Genomic DNA, 14,458 nt, shown 5'->3' on the forward strand with positions numbered 1-14,458 from the left:
TGGAGTTTGAAAGGATGAGAGGGAGATCTAATTGAAACATATAAGATTATTATGGGTTTGGACATGTTAAGAGGCAGGAAACGTGTTCCCGATGTTGGGGGAGTCCAGAACCAGGGGCCACAGTTTAAGAATAAGGGGTAAGCCATTTAGAACGGAGACGAGGGAACACTTTTTCTAACAGAGAGTTGTGAGTGTGGAATTCTCTACCTCAGAGGGCGGTGGAGGCCGGTTCTCTGGATACTTTAAAGAGAGAGCTAGATAGGGCTCTTAAAGATAGAGGAGTCAGGTTATGGGGAGAAGGCAGGAACGGGGTACAGATTGGGGATGATCAGCCATGATCACATTGAATGACGGTGCTGGCTCAAAGAGCCGAATGGCCTACTCCTGCACCTATTGTCTATTGTCTATTGGGCGGGATTGTCAGAGGATCATGTGTGTATATATTTATATATTTATATCATGGTATATGGACACATTTATCTGTTTTGTAGTAAATGCCTACTATTTTCTGTGTGCTTAAGCAAAGCAAGAATTTCATTGTCCTATACAGGGACACATGACAATAAACTCACTTGACTTGGATGACGTGTTGGATATAGAGTTTGGCGCGGTGTAAAATAGGGATCAGCGGAACACTATCCTTGTTCGGGTTAAGGGAAGGGGGAGCGAGGCAGAACTTAGAGACACAGGATCCATTCATAACAGCAGGGGGGAAACTACGTTTACTAAGGAACAAGGATATCATGGATGTTCTAGAATGGAAAGCCTCATGGGAGCAGATGTGACTGGAATGGACCAGAAATGTTAACTGATTCTCATTTCAAGAAGCTGCCTAACTGCTGAATGTTTCCATAATTTTCACTTTCTATGTCAGATTTTCAGTAACAAGTTTTTTATATTTTTACATACACTGTGAAGAGAGATGCAGAGTTAATATTTCAGTCAATGGCTTTTTGCCATTGATCTGAAGCGAAAACTCTGTTTTTCCCTCCACACATGCTGTCTGATATGCTGAGCCTTACCAGTAATTCCCTTTTATACTTTGTAACAGTAGATGGAGCAGTTGTCTCAACGTCGGGCTTATTCTGCCACTCAACCCTATTATTGTAGTTTGTGACGGTACAAAGAGTCAACGAGTAGCAAAGAGTCTGCTGGAGGAACTCACTGGGTTCAGTCACATCTGCGGAGGAAGGGGATTGTTGACGTTCACAGAAATGATAACCATATAACAATTACAGCACGGAAACAGACCATCTCGGCCCTACAAGTCCGTGCCGAACACTTATTTTCCGCTAGTCCCATCTACCTGCACTCAGACCATAACCCTCCATTCCTTTCCCATCCATATACCTATCCAATTCATTTTTAAATGATAAAATTGAACCTGCCTCCACCACTTCCACTGGAAGCTCATTCCACACAGCTACCACTTTCTGAGTAAAGAAGTTCCCCCTCATGTTACCCCTAAACTTCTGTCCCTTAATTCTGAAGTCATGTCCTCTTGTTTGAATCTTCCCTACTCTCAATGGGAAAAGCTTATCCACGTCAACTCTGTCTATCCCTCTCATCATTTTAAAGACCTCTATCAAGTCCCCCTTAACCTTCTGCGCTCCAAAGAATAAAGACCTAACTAATTCAACCTTTCTCTGTAACTTAGTTGCTGAAACCCAGGTAACATTCTAGTAAATCTCCTCTGTACTCTCTCTATTTTGTTGACATACTTCCTATAATTGGGCGACCAAAATTGTACACCATACTCCAGAATTGGTCTCACCAATGCCTTGTACAATTTTAACATTACATACAACATTACAGGGTTTTGACTTGAGGTGTCGCCGATTCCTGTCCGCCAACCGAGTTACTCCTACAAATTGTTTGCTGCAACTCCAGATTCATGCATTTGCAGTCTCTTGTGTATCAAAAACGATTATAGAACTGCACAGCAGAGAAACAAGCCCTTCCGCCCACACATGCTGACCATCATGCCTCTATACTAATCTCATTTAGAGGCATTTATTCCATATCTTTTATGCCTTGCTCATTCAAGCACCTGTACAGATGGCTCTTAAATGGTGTTGCTGTTCCTGCTTCCAGCACCTCTCAAAGCACTTCCCAGATACAGCCTCTCTTTGTCTAAAATATATCTCTCTCAGATCTCCTTTAAAACTCCTCCCTCTCACTTTAAACCAATGATTTTAGACATCCTTGCGTATTGACGGAAGCTATTGAATTTAGACAATAGGTGCAGGAGTAGGCCATTCGGCCCTTCGAGCCAGCACCGCCATTTAATGTGATCATGGCTGATCATCCACAATCAGTACCCTGTTCCTGCCTTCTCTCCATATCCCTTAACTCCGCTGTCCCTAAGAGCTCTATCTAACTCTCATGAAAGCATCCAGAGAACCAGCCTCCACCGCCCTCTGAGGCAGAGAATTACACACACTCACAACTCTCTGTGTGAAAATGTTTTTCCTCATCTCCGTTCAGCCATGATTACAATGAATGGCGGTGCTGGCTCGAAGGGTCGAATGGCCTCCTGCACCTATTTTCTATATAAATGGATTACCACTTATTCTTAAAGCATGACCCCTGGTCCTGGACTCTCCCAACATTGGGAACATGTTTCCTGCCTCTAGCATGTCCAAATCCTTAATAATCTTATGTTTCAATAAAATTCCCTCTCATCCACCTAAATTCCAGAGTGTACAAGTCCAGCCGCTCCAAGCTATCAACATATGACAGTCCCGCCATCCCAGGAATTAAACTCGTGAACCTACGCTGCACTCCCTCAATAGCAAGAATGTCTTTCCTCAAGTTTGGAGACTAAAACTGCACACAATACTCCTGGCAACGTGAATTTCACTACACCAATTGTTGTATGTGACAATAAATGAACCTTATGCACCTTATGGTGTGGTCTCACTAGGGCCCTGTACAACTGCAGTAGGACCTCTTTGCAGTGGTGTAGGGTGGGTTTTGAGCGCCCGGGGCAGTTTAAAATATTGCGCCTCATTAGCGGCTATCCATGGCCCATGAGCTGTTATAAATCCAAGTTTTGTATTTATTTTCTCAACCTAACAAAAAGATGGCGGCGCTGCCTTAGCAGCTGCGGCTCGCCTGCAGTCTGTCTGTTTTTTTTTTTTTCTTTTTTTGTGTTGTTCTTTTGTCCTGTTTAGTTGATTTTTGGTTTATTATGTTGTGTATGTGGGGGGGGGGGGGGGGGGGGGAACACGTTTTTGGTCTCTTCCTTCGGGGGATGCGACTTCTTTTGTCGTATCCCCCGTCTCCGCCTGCGCCGAGGCCTAATGGCGGAGCTGGCGGCCTCGGAGCTGGGGCAGCGGCAGCGGCGACCTGGCCTCGGAGCGGGGGCAGCGACAGCGCGGGCAGCCTGGCCTCGGAGCGGGGACAGCGACAGTGGGCGGCCTGGCCTCGGAGCGGGGGCAGCGACAGCGGGCGGCCTGGCCTCGGAGCGGGGGCAGCGACAGCGGGCGGCCTGGCCTCGGAGCGGGGGAGCGGCCTGGGGGCAGCGGCAGCTGGGACAGCGGCAGCGGTGACCAGAACTCGGAGCTGGGCAGGGCAGCAGCGGCTTTGACAGCGGCGGCCTGGCCTCGGAGCGGGGACAGCGACAGTGGCGGCCTGGCCTCGGGGCGGGGGCAGCGGCAGCGGCCACACGGCATCGGAGCTGGAGCAGTGGCAGCGGCGACCTGGCCTCGGAGCTGGGACAGCGGCGACCAGAACTCGGAGCTGGGGCACGTTCCGGCGGCAGCGGCCACTCGACCCAACCGCGGGCCCAGTGGACGACAGCGGCGGCTGGGACAGCGGCAGCGGCCTCGGCACAGAGGGAGAATAAGAAGGGATGAGACAAAGACTTAAGACTTTTGCCTTCCACCACAGTGAGGAGGTGCCGGGTGAACTCACTGTGGTGGATGTTAATTTGTGTTTATTGTGTGTTTTGTCATTTTTACTATATGTAGGACTGCAAGGCAACAAAATTTCGTTCAGACCACAAGGTCTGAATGACAATAAAGGCTACTTGTTACTATAATTACACTTGCATAAAATGTATTTATTTATTTTAAAATAAAAAACTTCTTTGCAGCCATTTATTTATTTCAAGATTTATAAAATAGAAATTAGGTAGGCCATTTCTTTGCTGCCATTAATATGGTCATTGATTTCAGTATCCCGTAATTGTAACAACTGATTTTACAGGTTCCACATCTAAGTCCCTCTTAAAAATAGCCAATGAACTGGCCTCAAATAGGGAGAGAGTTCCAGAACGCATTAAAAAAAGTTGTTCTCATCTCATTGTCAAATGATTTGCCTTATCCTTAAGCTTTGAAAATTTTACTGGTTCCAATAAAAGTATTACAAAGTGTTCGGATAATATTCAGAACACATTAAATTATATTGCACTATTAAAATTTACATTCTTGCAAATTTTTCAATTACACTATCAAAATTTACATGGAAATTTCTCTCAATAGACAAAATTGCAAGGTTACTTAATCTTTCCTGGCTCATTGTTGATCGCTGATATGTCTTTATTAACTTTAATTTGGAGAAACCCCTTTCACAACTAGCATTGGACACAGTAATTGTTAAAAAAATTCTCAGTGCCACAACAATGTTAGTTAAACTTTCTTGCAGCTTCCACTTAATTATCCAGCAAAGCAAATCTAAAGCTGTCCATGTAGAAATGCTCTCTTCTGGATGAACTTATTTAAATAAAGCAATATGGCATCTAATACAATGTACTTCAGCAGTCATGGCTGTAGCATTCAAGTCAGAATATTTCACACATAAATGCTGAATGTGTCGAACAATTAAGTCATCTTTTTTTGCATCTAACAATGTTTGAATTTGCAGAAAAGCAAATAGCTCATGAAGTGTACTGTACGTTTTGTAATTTCAGCTGTTAGCTTATCTACTGCCTCAAGTTGTTCCCGACGTGTTTCCTGAATTAAACTTAAGCCAGAATCACTACTTTTTTCACCTGATATCTTCTTTTGTCTTCCAATTCTTCTTTCTGTAGAAATATTATATGTATTGCATATCTGCATAGCTCTCTCAGCTACCTCTGTGACTAGAGAATCACGCTTTTCCTCACAAAATAGAGTCAATGCTTTTAGCTTTTGAACACATTGATCAAGTCCAAGTCCTCTTTGTTGTAGGTATATCTGACCGTCATTCACTTCAGTAAGCACTGGGCTCCAAAAATAAAGGAATGCAAAGAAAGGATAGGTCATAATGCAAACTAACAAACTGCCTGCATCTTCTTTGGTTTCTGAGGTTTCTTCTAATCTATCCCTCAAGACTTCCAAAGCTTCTATTATTTTTTCAGTGTACTCAGCAAGAACGTGTACAGCTTCATGCTTTGAATTCCATCTTGTGTCACAGGATCGCTTCACATTAACTGGCACATGTTCTTTAAGAACACCCCACCTGTGTGTAGAGCTTGAGAAAAGTGGGCACACTTTTTGCACAGTGCCAAAAAAAGTCACATATTTTGTTCCAACGCTAGCTGCATGTACACCAGCAAGATTAAGTGAGTGATTGTTACATGGCACAAACACTGCCTAGGGGTTTATATCTAGAATATGTTTCTGAACACCACGTCTGTGGCCAGCCATAGTTGCAGCATTATCATATCCTTGTCCATAGCAGTACTCAAGTTTTAGACCATCTGCTTACAACTTGTCACAAATTTGTTCTGTAATTTCATTAGCTGATTTACCATGTAACTGAATGAAGTCGATAAAGGACTCCTCAACTGTGACTTCTGTATCTTCAATATGCACATACCTAATTACTTGGGTCGGTATGCGAAATATCTGGTGTGCTATCAAACATGATAGAGTAATACTTGGCCTTTAAAATTCTTTGAAAGATATCTGTTCGGATGTGATCACCAAGTAGTTGAACAATTTCTTTTCTTCGGTGTTCTCAAAGGAGAGGGATATTGAATTATGTGAGGTAAGGGAAACAAGCAGAGTAGCTATGGAAACTATGAGGATCAAAGAAGAGGAAGTACTGACACTTTTGAGAAATATAAAAGTGGATAAGTCTCCAGGTCCGGACAGGATATTCCCTAGGACATTGAGGGAAGTTAGTGTAGAAATAGCAGGGGCTATGACAGAAATATTTCAAATGTCATTAGAAACGGGAATAGTGCAGGGAGGATTGGCGTACTGCGCATGTTGTTCCATTGTTTAAAAAGGGGTCTAAGAGTAAACCTAGCAATTATAGACTTGTTAGTTTGACTTCAGTGGTGGGCAAATTAATGGAAAGGATACTTAGAGATAATATATATAAGCATCTGGATAAACAGGGTCTGATTAGGAACAGTCAACATGGATTTATGCCTGGAAGGTCATGTTTGAATAATCTTCTTGAATTTTTTTAAGAGGTTACTCGGGAAATTGATGAGGGTAAAGCAGTGGATGTTGTATATATGGACTTCAGTAAGGCCTTTGACAAGGTTCCTCACGGAAGGTTGGTTAAGAAGGATCAATGGTTGGGGATTAATGAAGGAGTAGCAAGATGGATTCAACAGTGGCTGAATGGGAGATGCCAGAGAGTAATGGTGGATGGTTGTTTGTCAGGTTGGAGGCCAGTGACTAGTGGGGTGCCACAGGGATCTGTGTTGGGTCCACTGTTGTTTGTCATGTACATCAATGATCTGGATGATGGTGTGGTAAATTGGATTAGTAATTATGCAGATGATACTAAGATAGGTGGGGTTGTGGATAATGAAGTAGATTTTCAAAGTCTACAGAGAGATTTATGCCAGTTGGAAGAGTGGGCTGAAAGATGGCAGATGGAGTTTAATGCTGATAAGTGTGAGGTGCTACATCTTGGCAGGACAAATCAAAATAGGACGTACATGGTAAATGGTAGGGAATTGAAGAATGCAGGTGAACAGAGGGATCTGGGAATAACTGTGCACAGTTCCCTGAAAGTGGAATCTCATGTAGATAGGGTGGTAAAGAAAGCTTTTGGTGTGCTGGCCTTTATAAATCAGAGCATTGAGTATAGAAGTTGGGATGTAATGTTAAAATTGTACAAGGCATTGATGAGGCCAATTTTGGAGTATGGTGTACAATTTTGGTCGCCTAGTTATAGGAAGGATGTCAACAAAATAGAGGGAGTACAGAGGAGATTTACTAGAATGTTGCCTGGGTTTCAGCAACTAAGTTACAGAGACAGGTTGAACAAGTTAGGGCTTTATTCTTTGGAGCGCAGAAGGTTAAGGGGGGACTTGATAGAGGTCTTTAAAATGATTAGAGGAATAGACAGAGTTGACGTGGATATGCTTTTCCCACTGAGAGTAGGGAAGATTCAAACAAGGGGACATGACTTGAGAATTAAGGGACAGAAGTTTAGCGGTAACATGAGGGGGAACTTCTTTACTCAGAGAGTGGTGGCTGTGTGGAATGAGCTTCCAGTGAAGGTGGTGGAGGCAGGTTCGTTTTTATAATTTAAAAATAAATTGGATAGTTATATGGACGGGAAAGGTATAGAAACATAGAAATTAGGTGCAGGAGTAGGCCATTCGGCCCTTCGAGCCTGCACCGCCATTTAATATGATCATGGCTGATCATCCAACTCAGTATCCCGTACCTGCCTTCTCTCCATACCCTCTGATCCCCTTGGCCACAAGGGCCACATCTAACTCCCTCTTAAATATAGCCAATGAACTGGCCTCAACTACCCTCTGTGGCAGAGAGTTCCAGAGATTCACCACTCTCTGTGTGAAAAAAGTTCTCCTCATCTCGGTTTTAAAGGATTTCCCCCTTATCCTTAAGCTGTGACCCCTTGTCCTGGACTTCCCCAACATCGGGAACAATCTTCCTGCATCTAGCCTGTCCAACCCCTTAAGAATTTTGTAAGTTTCTATAAGATCCCCTCTCAATCTCCTAAACTCCTAATGAGTATAAACCAAGTCTATCCAGTCTTTCTTCATAAGACAGTCCTGACATCCCAGGAATCAGTCTGGTTGGAGGGTTATGGTCTGAACGCAGGTGTATGGGACTAGGGGAGAATATGTGTTCGGCACGGACTAGAAGGGTCGAGATGGCCTGTTTCCGTGCTGTAATTGTTATATGGTTATAGTTGGATTAACTCATTTTGGCTCTGTGGAGAAAGATAAGACACGACATTGCCATCTGCTTGTTGAACTTTGTGAAGATGTTGATTAGCAACTGGGTCATATTTGGCAAGTAACTTGAAAACTTCAAGGAAATTTCCACAGTTATCACTTGCACTTAGATCTACTGAGTGACCACGCAAGGGTAAGGATTGTCTGGCTAAATACAGCACACAATCAAGAATTCTTGATAATACAGCTTTTCATTTCTCAAACGACTTCTGTTGTTCTATCTGAACAGCAGCATCGATTGTTTCACATTTCTGTAGTCGCATTTTAAGTTCTTTCCACTTTTCAAATGCTTCGACGTGATGGCAAATTTTTTCATGATCTAATACTCTGGGGTTTCGCTTTTTCCATGTTTTAAATCCATCTGGCTGTGCAAAAGAACTTCTTCCTTTATTTTTTTGGAAAAGCATGCAAGGAAAGCAATATACAGCACATTTCACCAGCGAATACAGCAACCGTGTTCTTAAAACTGTCACCATTATCTAAATTCATTTAAAACCAATCCTTAGAGAATGATCTGCCATTATTATCTCTTGGAAAAAATGCATCTTTATTCTCTAGTTCAGACGTCCCTCTTTTAACCAGTTCATTTTTCAAAGTTTTATCTACATTTTCTGGCCAATAACCAATATCAGTGAAATCTTTCATATCAATATGCTCTGAAAGAGCACTTGACTGCCCAGATGTTGAAGCATGTTCAGGCAAAGCTGTCTCTGCTTCTAAAGCAGAAGGTGAACAGTTTATGGGCAGTGATTATCTGGACATACAGATTCTGGTGTACTTTCATCATTGGTGCTATCAGCAATAAATCTGTTCACAATAAATCTGTCAAGACTTCCAGTTAGTTTAGCAAGCTGTTCTTGTTCTGATTTTCGTCTTTTCCTGCCCTGGGCACCAGATTCCTTTCTTTTAGACATTATGGCTGAGATATATTCTGTCTACGGGTGCTGTCTGTATGGAGTTTGTACGTTCTCCCCATGACCACGTGGGTTTTCTCCGAGATCTTCGGTTGCCTCCCACACTCCAAAGATGTAATGGTTTGTAGGCAGTAGGCTAATTGGCTTGATATAAGTGTAAATTGTCCCAAGTTTGTGTGCGGAGATCGCTGGTTGGTTAAAATTGTTGGATAAAATTTTTTTATAAAATGGCAATAAAAATTACACTTTATTACAATAATTCAGGGGAAGGCTGCCAAAGAGGTGCAGCGTGCCTTTAGAACAATTTTTTTTGCCATTTTATTAAAAAAAATTATCCAACAATTTTTTTGCGCCCCTAAAAATTTAGCGCCCGGGGCAACCGCCCCTCTGACCCCCCCACGCTACGCCACTGCCTCTTTGCTCCTATACTCAACTCCTCTTGTTATGAAGGCCAACATGCCATTCGATTTCTTCACTGCCTGCTGTACCTGCCTGCTTATTTTCAGTAACTGATGAACAAGGACCCCCAGATCCCGTTGTACTTCCCCTTTTCCCAATTTAACATCATTTAGATAATAATCTGCCTTCTTGTTTTTGCCACGAAAGTGGATAATCTCACATTTATCCACATTAAACTGCATCTGCCATGCATCTGCCCACTCACCCAACCTGTCCGAGTCACCCAGCATCCTCATAGCATCCTCACAGTTCACACTGCCACCCAGCTTTGTGTCATCTGGAAATTTGCTAATGTTACTTTTAATCCCTTCATCCAAATCATTAATATATATTGTAACTAGCTGTGGTCTCAGCACCGAGCCTTCCGGTACCCCACTAGTCACTCCCTGCCATTCGGAAAATGACCCTTTAATTTCTACCCTTTGTTTCCAGTCTGCCAACCAATTTTCTATCCATGTCAGTACCCTACTCCCAATACCATGTGCTCTAATTTTGCCCACTAATCTCCTATGTGGGACCTTATCAAATGCTTTCTGAAAGTCCAGCTACACTACATCCATTGGCTCTCCCTTGCCTATTATCCTGGTTACATCCTCAAATAATTGCAGAAGATTAGTGAGGCATGATTTCCCCTTCTTAAATCCATGCTGACTTGGACCGATCCTGCGATTATCCAAATGTGCTGATATTTCATCTTTTATTATTGACTCCAGCATCTTCCCCACCACCGATGTCAGGCTAACTGATCTATAATTCCCTGTTTTCTCTCTGCCGCCCTTCTTAACGAGTGGGACAACATTAGGTACCCTCCAATCCACAGGAACTGATCCTGAATCTAGAACATTGGAAAATGATCACCAATGCATCCACGATTTCTAGAGCCACTTCCTTAGGTACCCTGGGATGCAGACCATCAGGCCCCAGAGATCTATCAGTCTACCCAACACCATTTCCTCTCTAATATGAATCTCCTTCAGTTCCTCCTCCACCCTCGATCCTCTGGCCACTAGTACATTAGGAAGATTTTTTTTTCTCATCCTTAGTGAAGACAGATCCAAACTACCTGTTCAACTCGACTGCCATTTCCTTGTTTCCTAATAATAAATTCACCCTTTTCAGTCTTCAAGGATCCAACTTTGGCCTTAACTAGTTTTTTCCTCTTCACATACCTAAAGAAGCTTTTACTATCCTCCTTTATATTCTTGGCTAGCTTACCTGTGTAACTATCTTTTCTCCCCGTATTGCCTATTTAGTTATCTTCTGTATGTTGTATCTATGCTGGCAATCTGATCAGTTATTCATAATTTAAAGTCATATTAAAATCACTGTGCAAGATTTAGACTGCACACCTCACATTCATCTCCTTTTCTAGATTGTTTCCTTTTTCGATCCATTTTCCAAAAGCCAGCTTTCCTAACCTGCACAGGCTGAAATTGTACAATTGTACAACTGGCTTCATCTACCAGGTTATATTTTGTCCTTGCAGCAATTTCTCTCATTTTACCTACCGCAGTCTCATCTATATTTTCCTCTTCTGTTTGCTTATGTTTCGGTTCCCATGAAAGGAGCCACCATATACCAAAAATTTAATGTGTAGCAGGCACGGAAATCGCTGTCAAAACATGTGGGGGCACAATTTCTTGCCGGCTGTGCACACACGCAAGGCCTTCGGCGGTGGGCTTGAATCGGTCTGTTCACGGGGTCTTTCATCGGCCTGCGGGGGCTTCAACATCGGGAGCCTCGATGCAGCAGTTTGATTTTAAGCCACGACGGGCGCTGAAAGGCCCCGAAAATGAGCCTATTCAGCCCTTAGAAAGCGACTGATAAAGTCCGGATGACAAAACGTGGGGGGGGGATCGTCCCCCACCTCTCAAAGCAGGGGGGGACGTGTCCCCTCTGTACCCTCCAGGATTTCCGCCCCTGATGTATAGGAATGAACTGCAGATGCTGGTTTAAACCAAAGATAGACACAAAATGCTGGAGCAACTCAGCGGGACAGACAGCATCTCTGGAGAGAAGGAATGGGTCGAGGCCTTTCAAACATTTAATACATTTTAAAGGAACAGTTAATTTGATATGAAAATAATTTGATAAGTTAGCTGTAGGTAAACTTATCAAGTGTTGTCAAATTCTCTTACAGAACAAGCACAAGCGCACTGCACGTGATAGAAGAAACACTAGATACGGAAGAGCACAGCAAAGCGCTTACACAAGACATTTCTGCGGTAAATGAAACATCCAGCATGAGGCCATTAAATTCTACAGAAGTAAAATATGCAAAGGAAGAAACGAGACAAACGTTTGCCATTACTAATAACAAAACATCCTCACCAACAAAATCCAAGAGTGCTCAGAGGAAAAGCAACTCCAGTTCGCAAAATCAATCCCTTTCTATCCGCAACTTCTTTCATCCAGTGGGAAAAAAAAGGTGAAAGTTCATAATATAAGAAAGTTACCAATTGAAACTGGCTAGTGTTTTTTTCTCTTTATCAGCGAGGTTATGCAATTTTAGTTTAATTCCATTCAATTTAGTTGTGTGTAATTTGATTGTGTAAACACTAATTAAAACAAAGGTTCATTATTTGTTTTAGCATGCTCAGTTTAATAATCACATGTTTTAGTATGCTACTTGCAAACTCAGATAACCAACTGCAAATTGCATTCTGATGATCTCAAGATCAAAGTATACAGGGGTCGTACGGTCCTTGAAAGTCCTGGAACTTGAAACTCTGTTTTTCAAGGCTTTGAACGACCTTGGATTTATCATGGGGCCTTGAAAGTCCTTGAAAAAGCACTTTTTATGATAAAAGTATTAATTCATGCAGAGTAGTCGGGAAACATTGTTAGATATATTTGCTAACGACGTTCCCTGTAGGAGGAGGGGGAAGCGCACTAGGACCCAGCAGATTCTTGGGCTTGGTGCTGACTCTGGTGAGATGACGACGGCTCTGGCCCACTGGTGGCTGCTGCAGAGTTAATCTGTGAGTGGGTGGGTATGAGTGTGTGCGAGTATATGTGTGGCCCCAGAGCTGCGGGAGAATCAGGGTGAGTTGGTGCTGGGCCAGCACCTCTGTAAAAATACATGATCACCGTCTTTTTCACTACTTGCTTGATAATTATATTTCATGATAATTAATGTGCAACTGTGCAATATTTTGTCATATTATTAAATTAAGTATTTATATGCTTTATTGTACTAGTTATACACTGGGATGTAGTGATCGGCTATAAACTTGTTTGACCCTCTTGGGAGACTAGCTTGCCCCCCCCCCCCTCCCCCCAAGCAAAACCTGAAATGACGCCCCTGCTTAACACCTCCGGCACCTGTCAATATAGCACTGCAACACTGGGTAGTGTGAGAACTTACACGTCAGTTTGCTATAGGCTATCAAGTTGACGGTTTCAATGGAATTTTGAAATCAAAAAAGCAGTTCCATCCTTCGCAGATTTCGACAGAGACACTGTCTCTAACTCTTCCTTTCTTCTTTTCCCCCCCCCCCCCCCCCCCCCCCCCCCCCCCCACCCTCACATCAGTCTGAAGAATGGTCTCGACCCGAAACGTTGCCTATTTCCTTCGCTCCATAGTTGCTGCCTCGCCCGATGAGTTTCTCCAGCATTTTTGTCTACCTTCGATTTTCCAGCATCTGCAGTTCCATCCTAAACACTGAATCTGGAGGGGGACATTTGCAATACCTATTGCCCGATGGGAGAGTGGAGAAAAGGGTATGTCGGGAGTGAGACTCATCCTTGATTATGCTGGTGACCCTCAATGCCTATTTGAGCAGAATTACTTTTAGTAAGGCGAGAAAGGAAAGTAAGAGATTTTAATGTATACTTTTATACATATAATAAATGCAGGGAAAGAGAGGAAACAGAAGTATCCCAGGCGAAATTTGCAAGAATGGAGGACCCAGATCTACTTGATGATCATCATATGCATGTCGATCCTTCGTTGGAGAAGAAAGATTCAGAGTTTACTAGTCAGAACACGCAGAACAAATTTATTTCTGAAAGCCTCAAAATAGAAACCTCTGCTGAGTGTTCAAAAGGGAACGCTGGACCCTTAAAGGAAGAAAAAACATCAGGAGAAAAGTTCCCCGAGAATACTGACGTGGTTTGTGAATTTAAAACACAAAAAAGAAAGCAATTCGAAAGCCCGGCAGATGATGTGATGTTTTCCAGACATGAACAGCTGCGAGTGAGTAAAAGGAGGAATTTGGAAGCTGAGGTTTTGGAGTGCAAGGTGAAAGATGAGCTAACGACAGAGAATGGGACCAAAGCATCTGTGAGTAAAGTTTGGCTTAAACTGATAGCTTTGTTGTGTGGATATGCAAAAATCCTTTTAAATACTAGACTGATGCTGCACAAGAACAGATTTCTTCCTTGGCGACACAAGAGACTGGAAACTTGAAACAGCTGTTTAAATCCAGTCGTGTTCCTTATCATTGTGTTTAAGAAATTGCCACGAGCCCCCCAAATAGTAACTAAAGAGTAACTGAAGGGGGTCTGAGGAAGGGTCTCGATCCAATTCCTTCTCTCCAGAGATGCTGCCAGTCCCGCTGAGTTACTCCAGCTTTTTGGGTCTAAAGAGAATCCTCAGCAGCTTTTCCTTGAAAATATGAGGGGAAAATATACAATTAATGGGAAGACCAATAGCATTGACGAACAGTGGGATCTTGGCATCCAAGTCAGAGAATATTGGCAGGAGCTTGGAGGTGGGGCTGCCTTACTTTATAAATTCATAAGTTCTAGGAGCAGAATTAGGCCATTTGGTCCATCAACTCTACTCCGTCATTCAATCATGGCTGATTTATCGTTCCCTGAGAGGCTACTTTTTCACACTGAAAAAGTACATGGGTACATGGAACGAGCTGCCAGAGGAGATAGTTGAGGCGCGTAGTGGGCCAAACGCGATAGGACTTGC

General features: G+C 42.9%; 1 protein-coding gene across 3 annotated transcripts in view; it reads left to right on the forward strand.

Annotated features, from left to right (window-relative positions):
* Window positions 1-14,458, forward strand: part of nbn (nibrin) — a 63,381-nt gene that overhangs the window by 26,186 nt on the left and 22,737 nt on the right. For 2 of the 3 annotated variants that reach the window (XM_055633631.1, XM_055633633.1), the window contains 2 exons: window positions 11,675-11,962; window positions 13,393-13,819. In XM_055633631.1, coding sequence (XP_055489606.1) covers window positions 11,675-11,962; window positions 13,393-13,819 — 715 coding nt within the window. The remainder of the gene's footprint in view (window positions 1-11,674; window positions 11,963-13,392; window positions 13,820-14,458) is intronic. The other variant, XM_055633632.1, reaches the window with a different exon arrangement.

The sequence above is a fragment of the Leucoraja erinacea genome, chromosome 4 (genome assembly GCF_028641065.1).
Source record: "Leucoraja erinacea ecotype New England chromosome 4, Leri_hhj_1, whole genome shotgun sequence".
In the NCBI taxonomy this organism is placed as follows: Eukaryota; Metazoa; Chordata; class Chondrichthyes; order Rajiformes; family Rajidae; genus Leucoraja; species Leucoraja erinaceus.